The sequence below is a fragment of the Hyaena hyaena genome, unplaced genomic scaffold (genome assembly GCF_003009895.1).
Source record: "Hyaena hyaena isolate Hyena2069 unplaced genomic scaffold, ASM300989v1 scaffold_312, whole genome shotgun sequence".
NCBI lineage: Eukaryota > Metazoa > Chordata > Mammalia > Carnivora > Hyaenidae > Hyaena > Hyaena hyaena.
The window spans coordinates 594,543-615,439 of record NW_024080943.1 but is presented as its reverse complement, the minus strand read 5'-3'; the positions used below and the strand labels follow the sequence as shown (position 1 = coordinate 615,439).

At 47.8% G+C, this 20,897-nt stretch overlaps 1 protein-coding gene across 2 annotated transcripts in view; it reads right to left on the bottom strand.

The window, feature by feature from the left end:
- Positions 1–20,897, bottom strand: part of MYBL2 (MYB proto-oncogene like 2) — a 34,240-nt gene that overhangs the window by 6,331 nt on the left and 7,012 nt on the right. For both annotated transcript variants that reach the window (XM_039248502.1, XM_039248501.1), the window contains exons 3-9: positions 20,496–20,567; positions 19,544–19,636; positions 19,115–19,335; positions 16,103–16,265; positions 9,719–10,006; positions 6,013–6,435; positions 3,676–3,815 (exon numbers count right to left, since the gene is read on the bottom strand). In XM_039248502.1, the coding sequence (XP_039104433.1) occupies positions 3,676–3,815; positions 6,013–6,435; positions 9,719–10,006; positions 16,103–16,265; positions 19,115–19,335; positions 19,544–19,636; positions 20,496–20,567 (1,400 nt within the window). The remainder of the gene's footprint in view (positions 1–3,675; positions 3,816–6,012; positions 6,436–9,718; positions 10,007–16,102; positions 16,266–19,114; positions 19,336–19,543; positions 19,637–20,495; positions 20,568–20,897) is intronic.

Genomic DNA, 20,897 nt, shown 5'->3' with positions numbered 1-20,897 from the left:
GCAATTTCTGGCAAGGATGGAGAAGGCTACTGGGGAGGGCCCAGATGAGGCCCCTCACCGGCCCACAGCAGGCCGCAGGTACAGGCCCGCCAGCAGGCAAACTTCAGCTCTCCATCTGCACGAGGCTGTGTGACCCAAGTCAGCTAGAGTTACTGCCACAGCAGACTCCCCAGCCTTGCTGGGGCCATCAGAGCACGGGAGAAACACCCAGGTAGTCAGGAACTCAGGAGCAGAGGCCAACACGGACACCACTACTGGGGCCACTGCTCTGGCCACCACCCCGGCCTGCCAGCCATTCCATGGGGAGATAAAAGGCTGGAACAAGGGTACACCATCCTTATTTCCTGCCTAGGGGTGGGGGTTAGATAGGGATCCACTTACTCTCTTCCCAAGTCCTTGTTATCTCCCACACAGGACACACAGACACCCTGCCTACCTGCCCAGTAAGGATGAAGGAAGACAGTAAGTGATGGTCAAATGTAAACATCTCACAGTTCAAACTGCAGTTCAAAGGGAGGACTCCAAGCCTCTGTGGGACATGGAGTTTTTGCAACAAATAAGAGAAAACTCTAGAACCTCTCCAGTTCACAGTGTCAGCAAGAACTATGTTAGAACACCAAGGAAGATCGACTCAAAAAGGAAAAACAGGATTACTTGAGATGAAAACAATTCCACTCTGTGAGCCAGAGGCCTCAGCAGGTGGGAGACTGCAGGAGCAAACTGGTGAATCAGAAGACAGTCCCACCATACGCCCTCAGAGTTCTGGGTGGCTTAAGGCAATGAACAGGAACGTGAAGGTGGACAGAGACATGGCAAGCAACCAATAAGACTGTGTAGGAAGGAGGCCCTCAGGTGGAAGGAAAAGGGGCAGACCTCCAGAGAAACAATTAGAAAAGAAAAAAAAAGCGCATTTTTTTGAGTCTTGAGTTTGAAAATCGGGGTGGGGGGTGGCAGGAGTTAATAAAGAGACAACACACCCACATGCAGCTGGCACATTTCAGGAATTCACACACACACACACACACACACACACACACACACACACACCCCAAAACCACAACCACACCAAAGCCCTGCAAGAATCCAGGGAGAAAGAAAAGATTTGCTACAAAGGAGTAAGAGCAGTTGGGTGTCAGATATCTCCACAACATAAAGGCCTAAGAAAACAAAGCAGAGCCTGTGGTTTGGGGTCACAGCTCTTCTCCCTTGAGACTTCTAGATCCAGCTCCTATGGTAGAAAATCAGGACACAGATAGCCCAGACATCAGATGGCACAGGCCTCATGCCCTCCCTGCTCACAGCCTCTTCTCTGGGAAGAACTCAAAAAGCACCCCATCTAACCCAGAAAATAACCACATTTTAGAAGTGAAGAAGGTTTGTGCTTTATGAACCAGTAAGATCTGCTCAACACAGCCCAGCCCCACTCACACACAGCCCTGGTGACCCCAGACTTCTCATCTACCATTCTCTACACGAGATTCACTCCAAACCTAGTGGCCTTATTTTTGTTCTTTAAAACACAAAAAGCTTGTTTCTGTCCTGGAGTCTCTGCATTTGCAGTTCAACCTGCCTTGAATTCCTCTCACAAATTCTGCATGGCTCCCCTTCCCTAAAGGGCCATCCCTGACGTCTTCCTAAGTTAGAACTCCACCCCCCTTACTCTGTGTTCCCCAGGCCTGTATAATCCCCCTCATGGTTTCTATCACATTTGGAAATACCATATACTGAGCACGTTCTGCTTATTTGTTAAAGAGCTGTCCTTTCCAATAAACCGTAACTTCTATGAGGGAAAAATGGGAAAGGTAGGATATAAAACTAGTGGGCAAGGAAACTAGTCAAATTTGGAATGAAGTCCAAACAACCACTGCCTATTGTGCCACCTTGCAGATGTCAAAAATAATTTCTGAAAGACAAATGAGGAAAACCAAACAGTCCTTTGTGATAGGAATCTGGATTTAAAGATGAAGTAGCAGATCTCCACTTCTGTCCCAAATGGGACATCATGGCCAGATTTACTCTCCCGCCTGAAACAACAGAGTAACAACACACAGTGGATGACACAATAGGCTTCAAGACCCTGGGCACCAGATGACAGACAGAGGACAGGGACACGAGAGATGGGAGACAGGTGAGGACAGCTCCTGGGCAGAGCTCAGGGAGAGGAAGACACTGGGGGAAACCAGCAGGACCCTGAGTCGAAGACACATGCACAACACGGCATCGCCGGAAGGAAAGCAGAGGGCTGCACAAGACGGAACCCCAGACATCTACAGATGGGCCTCCCTGAGTATTCTGCAGGGCACTAATTAGTGCACACACAGGAGACCACCTGAGAGCAGGCAGAATGATGCAAAAATATCAGAGGGAAGGGTGCCTGAGTGGCTCATGTGGCTAAGCGTCTGACTCTTAATTTTGGCTCAAGTCATGTTCCCAGAGTTTGTGGGACTGAGCCCCACGTTGGGCTCAGCACTGGGCATGGAGCCTGTTTGGGATTCTCTCTGCCCTTCTCCGGCCCACACTCTTGTGAGCTCTCGCTCATAAAACACAAACAAACAAACAAACAAGTAATAAAGTGGTACAGGCCAGATGACAGGAGAACATCTTTAAAACTCAAAGGAATAATAAATAAAAATAAAACTCACAAGAAAAACCTGTCAGCCTAGAGTTCTGTACCCAGAAAAACTACCTTTCAAACATTAAAGCAACTTTTAAGACACACAAACTTTGCAGATTCACCAAACTGCAACATTAAGAGATGACTTCAGAGAAAAAAGGAAATATGGATTTATAGAGAAATGAGGAGCAGTGGAAATGCTTCTTCATGTGGGGGGAAAATAAAACAGAAAAGCTAGAGCAGCAGCAGCAGACTAGGAACCATATGAAAAGAAAAAGAAACAGAATGATTAGTGCCTTCTGCAGCACCAGCATATCCACTTAAAGTCTTAGATTCTTAAAATTCTGGCCTGAACAGAGAAGCACTCTATATGCAACATATCAGTTCAACTCTAGGTCAACTGCTGAGAGACTGATTTCTGACCAGGGGATTCATAAATCTTTCCTGACATTATGTCTCATTACAAGGGCCAAAATTTCTGAGCGGATTCCTGAATTCTATAGCTTCCTAAGGAAATAATCAGGCAATGCTTCTCCTGCAGCAAAGGTAATAAGCAGAACCAGTTAAGCAACTGTCTCCACCAGGAATTCAGTCAGGATGACACAGCAAGTGCACTTATGTGAAAACACTTCCATAAAAGCACACGGTTAAGCAACCTGTACAGGTGAAACACTGAGCTTCCTAAGCTCCTAGCCTGACCTCCTCCTGACTGGGCACCACAGAGATGGAGAGAACCAGGCACTTCTGTCCTCCATGGAAGGCTACTCAAGCACAATGGACTTGCACAGGAAACTCACACAAGATTAGGAAACTTTTCTCATAGCTATCTGGATGCTAGTCTGCAGATTAGAAAATCATCAAATTAAGAAATGAAAATGAGGAAGAACAAAGATGAAGCCCCAGCCTATCCTGACAAAAACCAAGAGGCATGGTAGCCAGAAGGAGGCTGCCTTCTTGAAACAGTCTCAGAAGTTTCTCTACAGGTGATCCTGGTCCTGGCTTGGGGAGAGGGTGGGGCCCAAGCTCCTGGGCTGGCAGGGGTGGGTCGGTACAGCACTCACGCAGCATGCTTCTGGTGCAGGGGTGTCTTATCCCGGTGCAGTGGAGTGGTGACGACCACCTTCTGGCTGCACACGGGGGTGGACGTCAGCGAGGGGCTCTCCAGCTCCAGTGTGTCCTGTTTGTTCCAGAAGTTCAGAAACTGCCAGGGAAGTGGATGGAAACATGACAAAGTGACAACCTGCAGGGGTGGGGTGAGACCCTAGGCCCCTACCCCCTGCTCTCTGACAGAGTGCTCCTCCTGACCTGGGAGCAGAATAAAGACCAAGAGACTCACAAGACCCATCAGCTAGGACCGCATAGACTCCTGGGATTGTTACTGCCCCAAGTCTTTGCTTTTGCAATGCTGGGGGAGGTCCCCTCCCCCATGCCTGTGCTCACAGCACTGATGACCATACAGTCAGGACAAAGAAAGCTGACAGTCTGAGAGCAGCTCCTTTTCAGAAGTAAGACTAGCTCTTACATGACCTGTGGACCGGGGACAGTGACAATGGTCGTGGTGATGGGAGCACCTCCTCACACCAGGGCTTAGCATTCACACCAAGAATGTCTTACAGTTTTGACAGATCTTCTGTGACGTAGGTGCTATTATGACACCTGATTTTACAGATAAGGAAGCAGGGCCTTACAGAGGTAAAGGTTCTTGCGCTGAGTGCTAGAGACTCAAATCCAGATCTGAGCCAAGTCTGCGACACTACTCTCTCTGTCTCTGCCCTGAAGGTGTCCCTGGAAACCCAGGGCCACGTGCAGCCCTTGGGTCCGTGACCCTGAGCAGGGTTCCCATCACCCTGGGCTGTCTGTTGGGCAACTCAGGGCTCACCGTCTTCCTTCTCTCGTCAGATGCCTTTACTTGAGGCCTGCTATGTATGGGCTGAATGGTGTATTGTCCCCCTCCAAATTCCTACGTTGAAACCCTGACCTACAGGACCTCAGAGTGTGACTACATTTGGAGACAGAGCCTTCAAAAAGACATGATTAAGGGGAAACAAAGCCATAGCGTGAGCCCTCATCCAACATGACTGGTGTCCTTAGAAATTCTATGAGAAGGAGGTAAGAAATTATAAGAGATCAGGACACAGACACATACACAAAGGGACACCATGTGAAGACACAGGGAGGAGACAGCTGTCTACAACCCAGAGAGGCCTCCAAAAAAACCTGAACCTGCCAATGCTTAATCTCAGCCTCCAAAACTATGAGAAGATGAAATTTCTATTATTTAAGCCCCCTGATCTAGGTACTTTGTTAGGATACCCATGATGAACACAGGGCCTCACAGAAAAATACCACTAATCGCCCCCAACACTGGCCTGGGCTTGAGCCTTGGACAAATGTTGGGGTTAGTCTCCTAAAATGTGCCACGTCTGGGCCTAGCTCTCTCCCACAGCTCAGGGACCAGACGTAGTGAGATCCAAAGCCTCCGCCCACCCTCTTCCGGTCTGGAGACATGGGACCTCCACAGCCTGCCTCCCTCGCCAGCTCTTCCAGTCCACCCTCCTAGAGCCCCACCACCCTCTTGGCTGCCAGGGCAGTGCATACCCCTCACTCACACCTAAAGCCCTCCAAAACCCCCACCCCATCCCCCAACCTCCTCATCTTCCCCTGGCTCTGGACTTCACATCAGACTCTGCTCCCTCATCTCCAGGGCTTTGTTCAAGCTGACAAAACCCAGCTCAAACATCTCTCTCGGGAGCTCTAACGGCCTTCCAGACCTGTAGGGAAGATAGGATCCCTTCTTAGCTCTCCCCAACAGTACTTTCATTACAGAGCCCCAAGAAGCAGCATCCAGGACACAATAAGCTCTCAATGACCATAGCACTTCCCACACCCCATTCTATTCAAGTAATTACAAGGCTGCTCTCAGTATTCACCACCCTCGTCAAGGGCATGGTTATGTCATCCTCACATTTGCACCCCAGGGCTAGCAAATCTGCTATGAGCAGGTATACAATTAAAAAGATTCTTCTAGCAAATATTGAGTCTGTTCTCTTCTTTGCTCAGTTCCCCCTTGCTGGCCAAGCAAGCCCTCAAGATGACCCCTTCCCCCTAGACTAAATGCCCTCGCAAACTTGTAAGCCTTCTCCTTCATACCAAGTGTTACATTTATTTGCATCTTTCCTGTTAAATGGTGTTCCCACCAGGGAATAAACTTCATGAGGCTGGACCTAGGCCTGTTTTTGCTCACTCTACATCTCCAGCACCTAGCACAGGGCCTGGCACACAGCAGGTGCTCAGTGAAGATGTGCTGAATGACGTCTGCTTATGTGCCAGTCCCTGTACCGGACACCGGGAATCTGCACACCGAACCCAGGGAGCAGTCAGGGTGGGGGTCCACACACCTGGGAGGGTGAGAAGGGCAGGGTCTTGACAGGTGTGCTCTTGGGGGTGAGGCTGTTACAGGAGTCCATGAAGGACAGGCTAGCGCTGTTCTCCGTGACAGGGGACAGGGCGACACGCCGCTTCTTCTGCCGCTTGAGCACCGAGGGCGGTGTGCCAGTGCCCAAGCCCCCCACTTCAGTGCTGGGAGAAATGGGGATCAGCTCGCCCCGGCTGCTCCGGCTCAGGTCTGAGATGGTGTGGCCGTCCAGACGGTACTCAGTCACACTGGGCACCAGGGCAGCAGGCTGGCGGGCCAGCAGTGCCTGCTGCTGCTGCTGCTGCTGTGTTGGCTGTGGCTGCACTGGGCTGCTGCTGCTGCTGCCCTCTGCGGACGGCTCCTCGGGCAGGTCAAATTTACTCAGGTCACACCAGGCATCAGGGTCCTGCCCAGAGAGTGAGGTTAGGAATCACTGCAACACTCTGCTTTCCCAACGTTTTCTTGTGTTTCCTTGAGGAGTCCTCTACATCTGTATATCTCTATTTGCAAACATACCGAAAGTCATATTGCACACATGGCTGCTCACTGTTTTTTTATTTTCTTCTTTGCTTAATGTTATTTATTTTTGAGAGAGAGAGTCAGAGTGCAAGCAGGGCAAAGAGAGACGGAGACACATAAAGTGAAGCAGGCTCCAGGCTCTGAGCTGTCAGCACAGAGCCTGATATGAGGCTCGAACCCATGAACTATGAGATCATGACCTGAGCCGAAGTCAGACACCTAACCGGCCGAGCTACACAGACACCCCTGTTACTTTTTAAAAAGCAATGCGAGGGCACCTGAGTTGCTCAGTTGGTTAAGCATCTGAATCTTGATTTCAGCTCAGGTTATGATCTTACAGTTCATGAGATCAAGCCCAGCATCAGGCTCTGTGCTGACAGTGGAGACCTTGCTTGGGATTCTCTTTCTCCCTCTCTCTGCCCTTGCCCTGCTTACTCTCTCTCAAAATAAACATTTTTTTTTAAAAGTGCTTAATAAAATATGCTTATTAAAAGAATCAAAGTTAAAAAATGAACAATTTTAAAAAAAATCAACACATAATATATACAAAAAGCACAAAGAAAACTCAGACACCCATCAGAAGTCTAGGAAATAAAAACCTAATCACTGAAGCCCCAGGCCCACCTCCCTTGTTCACATCCTCTGCCTGACCTATTTACCATCATCATGCATTTATCATTTTACCACTTACACAGCTCCCTAAATGATAGCTAGGATTCTGCATGTTTTTAATCTTAGAATAAATCACTTCTACATCCTGCTTTTTCTCCACTTAAAATTACAATAATAACACCTAATTCTATTATCTATGAGTTAGATATTTACTATTAATAAGTATCAGTTATATAATACATTTTCAATTTCTATAACACTTTTTATGACTGTAAAATATTCCATTATATGAATATCAGTTACTTAACTATTCCCCTCTTCTGTTGGACATTTCCCCCCTATTTTTAAAAAATGTCTATTTATTTATTTTAAGAGAGATAGCAAGTGGGGGAGAGGTAGAGAAAGAGAGGGAGACAGAGAATCCCAAGCAGGTTCCATGCTGTCAGTGTAGAGCAGGGCTCGAACTCACCAACTGTGAGATCATGACCTGAGCCAAAACCAAGAGGCAGAGGCTTAACCAACTGAGCCACGTAGGCGCTCCAATTTTTAAAAAAGTAAAACTAACACCTTCATGAACATCTTGGATACGGATCTTCTCCTGCATTTTTGGTCACTTCCTTGAAGGAGACTCCTACAAGTGGGGTCTTAGGCCCGAGGCTGTGTGACTGGGTTTAAGGGTCTTGATCTGCATGGCCACATTCCTGGAGAATGTGCTCCACTGTGCTCCATGTACCTGTCAGTCATCGCACCTCCTTGGCCACTTCACCTAAGTTGTCTCCAATCTCACAACAATCCTGCCAGGCAAGCATTACCTTCCTCCCTTCCAGGCCAGAGAGTGTACAATCTGCTAAAGTCACTAAGTTTCTAGAAGCATTCCAAGAGTCATACCCAGCTCTTTCTTCCTTTGCCCAGTAAATTACAACCCACCCACAGGGCTGCTGGAGACCGAACCTTCCACTTTGGTCCCTGGAGGTCTGGTCCGGAGTAGACCCAGACCTCTGTGGTGACTGCTGGTCCTTGGGACTCACAGGAACCTGGGCAGTTATTCCTAAGGGTGGAGGCCATCTCAGGGCAGCGCTGATTGCAGGCCCCACACTCCCAGCAGCAAACCCCAACCTTGAGGAGGCCCCAGACTGATGGTTCTAATGGACCAGAAGCATATCCTACAAGGACTGCCTGAGGGAACAGTCAGCAATGTTTCCACAAACGCTGTATAAGAGCATGCATGTTAGGTAGCAAGTAACGAGCCTGGCACATAGTGGGCACTGAAATGCCAGCTTCTGTAGTTACTAATGAAGCATTTGGCCTGGCATACAGTGAGTGCTCAATAAAACTGAGCTCCCCCCCCCTCCCAAGTGGAAGAGGATGCAGAACAGTCTGAGGATGAAGGCAGGTAACACCATGAAATGCCAACAGTGCCAGGCATGGAGTGGACCAACTTTCATCCAACTCTCCCCTTAGGGCCTGAATCAGGGACTGCACGCGGCAGCCTCAGGGCTATTTATTGAACATATTGAGGAACATGTTAGACCTGCCTCTCATGCCACTCTGAAATTTCTTGGAGTGGAGGGGACACCACAGCTGGACCCTGCAGCTAGGTCTGGAGATGAAGTGGTCAAGACAGTCAAGACCACCACACTTACTCGCAGCCTCAGGGCTATTTATTGAACATATTGAGGAACATGTTAGACCTGCCTCTCATGCCACTCTGAAATTTCTTGGAGTGGAGGGGATACCACAGCTGGACCCTGCAGCTAGGTCTGGAGACGAGGTGGTCAAGACAGTCAAGACCACCACACTTACTCGCAGTGTGACTGTACGGATACTACTTGACCTCTCTGAGCCTCAGTCTTACCTACAAAACAGAGAGTAAGGACATACCTTACAGGATACTGTATGGATTCTACATTAAAGCCAGAGCCTGGCATTTAGTAGATGTTCCATAAACAGCATCATTATTCTTAGCGTGGATGGGAAAACCCAAGTGGGAAGGTGAATGTGGGGTGCCTTACCCTGAACTCCACTGCCCTTGGTTGCCAGGCCTCTTGCATCACCTCCTGAAACTCACTCTACACAGCAGGCTTGGCTGACACAGCTAAGAGCTAGGATGTCACATCAAGAGGTTCAGCCCCCACTAAGGAGCTCCCTCCCAAGAGGTACGATCCACAACTAGTGCAGCCTGAGTTACCAGAAACCCCTCGGCACCCCAGTCCCAGCCCCCATACGTGGTGCCTCAAGCACTGTGCTCTCCCATGCTGAGTTACAGACCTCAAACACCCTCCCCTTTCCGTCCTGGAGGTCTCAGTGCAATGTCACCTCCTCTGGGGAGCCCTCCCACCCCACCTGCACCATATAGCACAAGTCAGGAGGTCCCTGAGGACAGGGGCTGCCCAGCAATTATCTGTGTCCCCAGGCCCTGGCTCCCAGACAAGCACTCAGCATCACCTCAGGATATGTTGGCAGAACGATGGAGTGAACAGAAAGGATGCCTGCCCACGAGAGCAGGCCCAGCTGGTGCACGCTCTGGGCCCACTGTGAAGTGCTGTGACCAACATTACCGACTCGATCAAGTCCAGGGCTTCCGAGAGGCTGGACTCCACGGCAGGGATGAGGAGGTTTGCAGCCTCCACCACCCACTTGTAGGGCAGGCTGGTTTCTGGTGAGGAGCCCTCCTGGTCTTCACGCTTGGGGAAGTCTTCCAAGGGCTCTGGTGTTCGCACTCCATCCAGGTCTGCAGGGACAGCTCCCTGCCCCTTAGAAGTAGAGGCTGCCATGGCCTCCTCCTCACTGCTTTCCTCTTCCTTCACGGCAGGAAGCGCTGAGGGCCAGTTGGTCACGAGACTTCCCTGTTGGACACAAGGGCACCCTGTTTGTGGAGTTCTAGTTATCAGATACACACTATGTAGTATTCCACCTAAAATCACACACCCCAGGGCACCTGGCTGGCTTAGTTGGTAGAGTACGGGACTCTTGATCTCAGGGTCAGGAGTTTGAGCTCCCCATTGGGTGTAGAGGTTACTTAATTTAAAAAATTTAATCAAATTTTTAAAAAAACATAATCTGAATCTAACAAGGAAACTCAGATGAATCTAAACTGAGAGGCAGTCTACAAAATAACATACTTCAAAGGTATGAACATCACGAAAGGTTAAGAAAGGCTGATGAACTATTCCAGATAAAAGCAGACAAAAGAGATACAACAACTAATTAAAGTCTTATCTTTAATGTGGGCAGGAAAATGGAATATAGACTGTAGATTAGTTAAAAGTCCTGATTCAGCGTTAAAAATCCCTCAACTGGATAGAAGCCTACTGTGAGTATGTAAGCAAATGTCCTTATTCTTAGGAAACACAGATTCAGTATATTAAGGGATAGAGAGGTTAAGTACATGTAACTGGCTTCTCAAATGGCTCAGACAAAAAAGCAGTAAGTGTATACAGATAAAGCAAATCTGGCAAATGTTAAAAACTAATGAATCTAGGGGCGCCTGGCTGGATTAGTCGGAGCATGTGAATCTTGATCTTGATCTCAAGGTTCTAAGTTCGAGCCCCATGTTGGGTACAGAGATTACTTAAAAAAAAAAATTCTTGAAGAAAACCCCCACACAACTAATGAATCTAGTAGAGTATTATGGGAGTTCTTTGTACTATTCCTGTATGCTTAATATTATTTCAAAATAAATGTTTGGAAAATGAGTATATACTAATTTTGTGATCAAAAAAAAAAAAAAAAAGACAAGAAGTAGAGGAAAATCATATATGGCAATAGCTTTCCTGGCAGAACCTTGGAACTGAGGCCAACACGTTAACCCAGCAGATTTTAGTGTAGCCTTGAAAACAGCATGTGATTAACAAGGCATCCCAGAGGGCAAGGAGTGCTATCCCGTCTCAATGGGAGGGGTGCAATGGCATCAGAGAAAGGACATGGGCTCTGGATTCAACCAGAGCTTGGCCATTTCTGCTAGCTGATCTTGGGCAAGCTGTGTGACCTGCCCATTCAATTTTCTTGCCTGTAAAATAAGGCAAGAAAATTGGGGCACCTGGGTGGCTCAGTCGGTTGAGTGTCTGACTTTGGCTCAGGTCATGATTTCATGGTTTGTGGGTTTGAGCCCTGCGTAGGGCTCTGTGCTGACAGCTAGCTCAGAGACTGGAACCTGTCTTCAGAGTCTGTATCTCCCTCTCTCTGATCCTCTCCTGCTCACGTTGTCTCTCTCTCTCTCTCTCTCAAAACAAAACATTAAAAAAATTTTTTAAATAAAATAAATAAAATGAGGACACTAAGGCTTACCATGCAAGGATGTTATGAAAATCATCCAACGACATGAAAAGGGCCCAATCTAAACAGTAGCTATTATCACTATTGTTGTCAAGTGAACAGGATGGAAATGGTTTGTGATACAAGCAAAGAAAGAAAAGCAGATAAGAACAGATTTGATTGGGGTGCCTGAGTGGCTCAGTTGGTTAAGCATCTGACTCTTGATTCTGCTCAGGTCATGATCTACCTCGCAGTTTCGGGAGACTGAGCCCCCTGTTGGGCTCCACGCTGACAGCACAGAACCTGCTTTGGATTTTCTCTCCTCTCTGTGCCCCTTCCCTGCTCATAAGCATGGTGTGCTCTCTCTCAAAATAAATAAACAAATAAACAAAACATCAGATTCGATTAAAAACTTATAACTGCTACAACTGGAGAAAGAAAGAATACCATAAACACTATTTAAAGGTTCGAATGTGGGAATCCCACTTCAGAAAATAGCCACATTGAAAATGGCTTGGCGATTTCATATAGAATTCAGAATACACTTAACGTATGACCCAGCAATCCCACCTCTAGATATTTACCCAGGAGAAATGAAAACTCATGTTCACACAAAATCCTGTATACAGATGCTTATAGTAGCTTTATTTGTAAATATTAGCTAGAAACAACATGTCTCAGCTGGTAAACAGATAGAGTGGTACCTGCATGACAGAATATCACTCAGCAATAAAAAGGAACAAATCACTGACAAACACAGTCACAGAAGAGTACAGACTGTACAATTCCATTTGTATGACATCCTTACTAAGATAAAACTACATAGAGACAGTAAATAGGTAAGTGGTTGCCAAGGGCTGGGGACTTGGGAATTTTAGGCGGTGATGGAAATGCCCTCCACCTTGACTGTAGTTACATTTGTCAAAATTCACAGAACTGTGTACTAAAAGGGTGAATTTTACTGTCTGTAAACTACACTTTTTTTTTAATGTTTTATCTATTTCTGAGAGAGAGAGAGAGAGAGAGAGAGGCAGCGTGAGCAGGGGAGTGTCAGAGATAGAGGGAGATACAGAATCCGAAGCAGGCTCCACGCTCTCAGCTAGCTGTCAGCACAGAGTCCGACGCAGAGCTCGAACCCACGAACCATGAGATCATTACCTGAGCCGATGTCAGACGCTTAACCGTCTGGGCCACCCAGGCGCCCCTATAAACTACACTTTTATAAAGTGAAGGGATGAGGAAGCTCCAAGTTTCCCAAACTGGGAAAACGAAGCTACTACATGATAAAAGTTATATTCTTGATATATAAATAAAAGTTTGCAAATTATTAAAAAGACAAAAAAAGAAGTGAAAAGCAACTCATTAAAGAAAAATGGTCAACCTCACCAGTAGTAAAAGAAATCAAAACCAAAAGATACTTCACAGTTGCTCATAAAACTGGCAAAGATTTTTTCATATAATCACAGCCAGTGGTGACAACAGTGTGGGAAAACAGGCAATGCCATGTGTTGCTGACGGGATAAAATGGTGCCACCACTCGAATGGCAATTTGGTGAGACCTATGAAAATCTCGAATGTCCATACCACTTGACCCAGTCATGCCACATCTGTAAAACTAAGCCATATAAACAGGTAAATGTACAAAGAACTTGAACAATGATGTTCATTGCTGCATATGAACAGAAATGGTGACACATGTTCATCAATAGGTTATAAGACGTGACAGAGTCAAGAATGGTATAGAGATCTGTATACACACAATGACATGGAAAGGTTTAAAAAACATGTAAGGCAGTAAAATATAACAATCTCATTTTAACCTTTTTGCCCTTAGTAAAAAATGTTGGCAAACACGTTAAACGATATATTGGTTCTCTGTGACAGTTGAGATTAGCAGGCTCACCTTCCATAATATTCAATTCTATAGTTTGTAACTCTTTACAATGATCATGCATTGCTTTCGAAGGACAAGGACGAGAATTATAACTGTAAGTACTGACCAGTGAGTGGGGAGAACAGGACCGTAGTCCCATGAGCACATTAATAGGCAAATCTTTTTCTGGAAGATAATCTAGCAAAACATATTAGAAGTTTTTCAAGAAAAATAAATAAATAAATAAATAAATAAATAAATAAATAAATAAATAAAAGAAGTTTTTCAAGAATGTGTCTAAACTCATCTCCAGGAATTCCTAAAGATATAACCGAGCACATGAGCAGTGATTTTAGCTCCAAGGACAGTCATTAAAGTTTTGTTTCTAATTTTAAAACTTAGATATAACCATAATTAAATAAACAGCACAATAGAACCATGAAAATGATGCTGGAGATGAACTGACCTCTGGTGCTCAGGGTCATGATCTAGGCTCATTCTGGCCCAGCAAGGCCAGCGCTCCAGATGCAAGACACAAAGTGCCAGGGGCAAAAACCAAGCCAATACACAGACTTTCAACCAAGTTGGATTTTCAGAGACTGAGGAAGGTCTATCCATTTCCCCTATCCTGAAAGGTGACCTGGTATCTGCTGATGCCCACTGTTTCTCTCTGTGGAACGTATGCTTCTTCAATCAGAAGTAAAAGGCTTGAAACATATTACTTAGATACACCGGAAAGCGTCAGAAGTAGACTCCTCTGGTTAGGGGATGTGTGGGGAGTCCAAACCGGAAGAAGTCAATTTACTTTTCATTCTCTACTGTTTGTTACTCCACAGGAGCATCTGTACCAGGGAATCAGGAGATAATCTCTCTCAAGTTGAAAAATCAAGAAAAGAAGCAAAAACATTATGTAATGCTCCAGTAGGGCATCGTAGAACTGGAGCTAAAACTAGAGTGGTGCACAACTTCTACCTAGCAGGAAGGAAAAGGGAAAGGGGAGCGGTAAAAAAAAAAAAAAAAAAAAAAGATTATTATTTATGGGATGCCTGGGTGGCTCAGTTGGTTAAGTGTCCAACTCCTGATATCAACTCACAGTTGTGAGATTAAGCCCATGTTAGGACGAGTCAGGCTCTGCACTGGGCGTGGAGCCTACTTAAAATTCTCCCTCTCCCTCCTTCTCCCTCTGGCCCTTCCCCACTCATGCTCTCCTCTCATAAAGAAAATAAAATAAGATTATTCACTCATTCACCACAGAAGAGACTGGAACAGAGTACAGAGCAAGTATTACCTACCACATACTCAGCATTGTTGAATCTTGATTCTTGGACACTTTTGCTTCAAATTTTTTTAAGTTTGTTTTTGTGTGTGTGTGTGTGTGTGTGTGTAATCTCTAATACCCAACGTGGAGCCTGAACTCACGACCTCGAGATCAGGAGTCACATGCTCTTCAGACTGAGTCAGTCAGGTGCCCCAAATCTTAATTTTTCAAGAACAAATCATTAGACGGGCGCTTGGGTGGCTCAGTCAGTTAAGTGTCTGATTTCGGCTCAGGTCATGATCTCACGGTTTATGAGCTTGAGCCCCACATCAGTCTCCGTGCTGACAGCTCAGAGCCTGGAGCCTGCTTCAGATTCTGTCTCCTTCTTTCTCTGCCCCTACCCCACTTATGCTCTGTCTCTCTCAAAAATATACAAACATTAAATATAAAAAAAAGAATAAATCATTGGACAGGTACCTGAGTGGCTCAGCTGGCTAAGCATGCAACTCTGGTTCAGGTCATGATATCATGGTTTATGATTCAAGCCCCAAATTGGGCCCCACACTGAGAGTGAAGGGCCTGCTTGGGATTCTCTCTCAAAAATAAATATATAAACATTTTTTAAAAGAGAAAAAAAAAAAGAATAAATCATTAGAGATATAGCTTAAAAATATCAATAAAGGTTTGCTCCAGAGTGTAGGATAGGAGATATAAACATCCACATACTGGTTACATTTCTGCAACTGCAAATGCAATACCATATTTGTGCACTGACAGCACAGAGCCTGCTTGGGATTTTCTGTCTCCCTCTCTCTCTGCCCCTCCCCCGCTCACTTGCTCTCAAAAATAAACAAACTCAAAAAAATCAGGAAAGAGAAAGTAAAACTTAAAAAAAAAGAACTGCATAGGGGCATTGGGTGGCTCAGTCGGTTAAGCATCTGACTTTGGCTCAGGTCATGATCTTACAGTTCATGGGTTGGAGTCCTGCATCAGGCTCTGCCCTGGTGGTGTGGGGTGTGCTTGGGATTCTCTCTCACCCTCCCTCCCCCCGCTCCTTCTTCACTTGCATGCTCTCTCTCTCTTAAAAATAAAAAATAAAATAAAAAAAGAACTATACACTAAACTCAGAAGATTTTACTGTATGTGAATTATACCTCGATAACTCTAATTTTTTTCATTGCAAATATGCTTTTTGTATGAAAAACCTGGAAAGAGCAACAGGTAGGAAGGAAGCCGCTGGACAAAAGGAGGTTTAGGACCTCTTCAACCCAATCCTCCATTTCGTAGGTCAGCTTGCTCTATTGTACTTCACTTGTGTACAAACAGGTGTCAGGTATGCACAGAATTCTGGGACAAGGGAAGGCCCTGATGAGAGGTGCGGCCCACATGAGATCTTGTGGCAGGAACTAATGAACAGCTGTGGCTAAGTAAGATGGAAAGGAAAGTAAGATGAAAAGGAAAGAACAGGCATTAAATGAGATGGTCTTGGATGAACACACAACCCGACAAACCCAGAACCAAGCCCTGCGGCTGAGTGGCCTCAGGCCACCACCTCACCTGGTCTTCCACAGGGCGGGCACTCTGGAAGCTGTCCTTGTCCTCAAGCTCCAGCAGCAAGTACACAGGGGGCTTGCAGTCTTTGGACTCACTCAGGAAGCCACCGGTGTCCACCTTCCTTTTGATGGTGGAGTTCCAGTGATTCTTCACAGCATTGTCTGTCCTGTAGGGGCCAACAGGGGGCCTTTGAACTCTGCAGGCAGTATGCCGCCTGACAGGTCACTGACATTCCTAAGCTGCGTTCCCACTTCTGTAAACGAGGGTTCAACCTGACGACTCTGAGGTCTCTTAGCTCTAAGATGAAGTTACACGTTTCTAGCTCTCAACAATTTACAGATTTCCACTAATCTCAGCAAAACAAGCAAAGGTTCTATTCAGTCTATGGGAAAATCATACAACTGTAATGTTTTCAAGCTCTCATTCCCTTCCCTGTTCACTTTGTACCTGTAGAAACTAGAAGCAAAACCCTGGCTGCTGACCTCCACTTTGAGGCTCACAGTGACCTGGAATACAGCCCTTGTTCACCTCCCAAACTGCAAAATAGCCACAGAGGGCAGAGCTAAATGACACAGAGGGTCTAACACAGGTCCCCTGAATTTCAGCTACTTTCTCTGTAGAATCAAGAGACTACTTCACACTCCATCACTTACTAAAGATTATTCGAAGAGACACATATATAATAGTAAAAAGTGCAGAGCAGCACAATGCTACAGAGCACAGAGTAATAGAGCAGTACAGAGGGGCACACCGGTGGCTCAGTCGGTTAAGTGTCCGGCTTCAGTTTAGGTCATGATCTCGCAGTTCATAGGTTGGAGCCCTACATCAGGCTCTGTGCTGACAGCTCAGAGCCTGGGGCCTGCTTCAGATTCTGTGTCTCCCTCTCTCTCTGCCCCTCCCCTGCTCACACTCTGTCCTTCTCTCTCAAAATAAACAAACATGAAAGAAAAATAGAGCAGTATGGAAGTACAGGAGAGTGCAGTGACAGAAGGGGAGATTGGTGCAGAAAGAAGTGCAGAGCAGCAGAAAAGTGCATTGTGGCATGGAAATATAGAACAGTACAGCCAACGGAGCGTATGAGGTTTAGAAGTCTAGAGCAGCAGAGCACTGTGGTAGCATACAGCAGTGGAGCAGCAGCAGCACATGGCAGCAGATTAGTAGAGAACAGGGTAGTATAGCAGTAGAGAAGTATAAATAGAACCACCCGACAGCCATACAGTGGTAGCAGCGCGTGGCAGTAGGGCAGTACAGAAGCACAAGCTAGAACAGCAGTATGGAAGCGCATATGGTGCTGAAGCCGTGCACAGATACAGGTGGTACAGAACCACGGAATCCCACGGCAGCGCAGCCACAGGATAGAAGCACAGAGAGAACAGTACCACAGAAGCCCAAGGCAGCACAGACGCTGTAGGGAAGCATGGAGAGAGCAGCACCACGGAAGCCCACGGGAGCGCAGACACAGGACAGAAGCACGGAGAGCAGCACCACAGAAGCCCACCGCAGCACAGCCGCTGTACGGAAGCATGGAGAGAACAGCACCACGGAAGCCCACGGCAGCAGAGCCACAGGATGGAAGCACAGAGAGGACAGCACCACGGAAGCCCACGGCAGCGCAGCCGCTGTAGAGAAGCACAGAAAGGGGAGCACCACGGAAGTGCACGGCAGCACAGTGGTAAGCAGCACGAGGCAGTTTACAGTACAGCACATACTGGAATACAGATATGCAGGCACACAGTCGGCACTTCCTTCCTCGGAGGTCCAAGCAAAGTGCTTTTCCCCTAACTGTGAACAGTTAGCTCTTCCCCTGAACTGTGAGCACACACCAACAGCTGGACTGAACAACCAGTTAAAGAGAGGTCTGCATCTCCAAACAGTCCCACTGAGGCCCTCAGGACAGAACGCTGACCAGGCATGGGTGTGGGCGCTATGGGGAGGTCGCTGGGGAACGTCTGGAAGGACAGAGAAATCTTCTCTGAGAAAATAACACCCCCTCACCAAGGACTGAAGGAGGAGAGTGTGTTGGCTACACAGGGGCACATGCAGAGTGTGTTCCAGGCTGGCGCAGGAGCACAAGGTCGCTCTCAGAAGGAGCTCAACATGGCTGCGGGGCCTAAAGGGGCTGAGAGGTGGGCAGAGCAGCTACAGTGCAACAGGTAAGGCAGGGTTATAGTGCATCAAGGCCAGGCTGGTGGCCAGCCAGACCCAGCAGGCCACACCGGGAAAGAGGCCCGAGTCTTCAACCCAAGTGTTAGGAGAAGCATCAAACGAATAACACACTGGGTTTGAGTTTTGAACATAGACCGTTCGAGACTTCAGGGGAATTAACACCATCCAGCATTTTATCTTCTGTCCTTCTCAGGACCACAGTCCCATGACAGACAAAAGGATTCAGAACTGGGTGAGGGGGAAATGCACAAGGACACGGAGAACAGGGTAAAGCACAGCCTCAAAGAAAAGATTTTTCCAAGTTTTCAGAAGATGGAAAGCAGTTAGGGGAGCAATAAGCAACTTGGGAGACTGGGAGTTGACCCTGGAGGAAGACTCTGGCAAGAATTGAGCCAAGTCCTTCCAGTGCTTCCCCAAAAACTCAAGAAGCTCTTGGAGGGACAAGGTCCAGCAAGGAATAGAAAACTGAGCAGTGGTTCTCAGGTCTAGATCCTGGCCCTGACCACATGGGTAAGAGAAGAGAGGTTTATTCTCTAGAAAAAAGACCTCACAACCCTGGCAGAGGGCAGGGATGGTGCAAAAGCTCCAACAGAGACCAAATGAGAAATCTGTACGTGGAAGGTGAGGTCCCCAGGCTCCTTCTCCCTGCCCTATTCCAGAACTGCCTACAGCCAGGCCCAGGCACCCCTGGGAAAGAATCTGAAAGATTCATTCATTTCTGGGAAAAGTGAACAATCGCAGAGAAATCAGACTCACTCTTGGAACATCCCTCTAGAAGGCCAGCAGATGCCCTCGCTTCCCAGGAACATCCCTGCCCACTCTGGTCCCCAGCCCCTGCCGGCGGCTCACCTCCCCGGCAGCATCTTGGCAATCTCGGCCCAGCGGTTACCCAGCACCTTGTGGGCCTCACAGATGATGCGGTCCTCTTCCTCGGTCCAGCAGGACTTCTTCACCTCAGGGTTGAGATGGTTGTGCCAGCGCTCACGGCACTGCTTCCCCAGCCGGCCCTTTAGGTGCTTGGCGATCAGCGTCCACTGCTTCGTGCCGTACTTTTTGACCAGCTCAATGACCTTGGAAAAGGCCCCTGTGAAGTCAGGGGGACCCAGCCTTCCCTCACGCCCACCACAGCACCTTCTCTCCACATGAGCCTCACCTCACTGCGGCCCTGAGACGGGCCAGCCGGACATCCTTGCCAACCCCCAGGACAGCCTCATCGTCCCTTGATCCTCTGGGGTTGGTGAAGGCCCACTGTGTGCAGGGCATTATCCTGATAGTTACCTTTTGGTCCTCCTCTTTGGTCCATGGCCCCTTGACAAGGTCTGGATTCAAGACCCTCAGCCACCGGTACTGGCATTGCTGGTCAGTGCGGTTCTGGGAAAAGAACAGGAACCTGTGAGGATTCCGAGGAAAGCAGCCTTGGACCCTGGCCAAGCACTGGGTTTAAGAGGCCAGGCCTATCTCAGGCAGGTTCTGTCTCGTTCCTTTCACCTACCACGTGCTACACTCCCACATGCCACACACATTTCCCTATAGGAAGTTACCTCCCGTCCCCCAACACAAGGAGGCCGCCATCATGAGCCATAAATTCCTGTAAAAGCTGGTGGTGTAAGTAGGGGGTTTTGCTTCTGAGAAAGCATTATTTCCCTAAAGGTTTCAGATCTCATGGAAGCAGGGAGGGCAAGGACTGGGGTAGAAAGGATCCGCTGACTTGGTCCCTGAGCTGTCAAGTGACTCAGGAAATAAGCCAAACAACAGCTCCTGCCACATCCCCTCCCTATGACACCTGCAGTCCTAGGGGTGGGGATAAGGGGGACCTGCATCCCCAGGAGGTTCTAGCTGCTCTGGCGGTGGTGGGAGTGGGGGAGGGGGAGGACCTCGCCAGGAAGCCGGCCAAAAGTAACGCTTCCCTTCAGTTTCAGTCTCACTATTGAGACTGTTTGCATTTCTTACAGGAAGAAATGCAAATGTGCCACTGTCACACACTGCAAACCACAAAGCCGAAAGACCACCGGGCCTGCGGTGGCTGCTGTGTGGAGATGCTGATGACAGGAGCTTTCAAATTCTGGCTTGGGAAGAAAGGGCTTAGAAAGCTTGTTTTATTTTATAGGGGGAGCAGGGGCAGCTTGATAAGAAATACCCTCTTCTCCTTGATAGGAAGTCTGTCCCAGGCACACTGGTCACCCAGAACCCTTATCTCTGGGGAAGGGGGCCACCGAGGGACTGCACTCACAGGAAAGTGGCTGGCCAGGAACTTCCAGTCTTGCTGCCCGAACTGCCTCACCAGGGTCCTCAGCTGCTCGTCCTGCCAACGCCAGAAAGAGAGGGCTCAGCTCACACACATGCAGAAAGCAGCCGTTCACGATGGAGGCAGCCCAAAGGACAGCCTCATTCACGCATGCAGTCATGTTGGGAGCGCCGACGCTGTGCCAGGTAGACAGACACAGCAACAGGCAGCAACGCAGCTGCCCGACCTGTGGGAATTACAGTCCAGAGGGAGCTAATCAAAGGCTCTCACAAACAAAAGTAAAGCTGTCCTGTGGCTGGCTAGGGGCCAATGGAGAGGTATGGGGTGACCGCCTCTTCAGGGAGACCAAGAGACAGGCTCAAAGATAGTCTAGTACAGACAGGATGC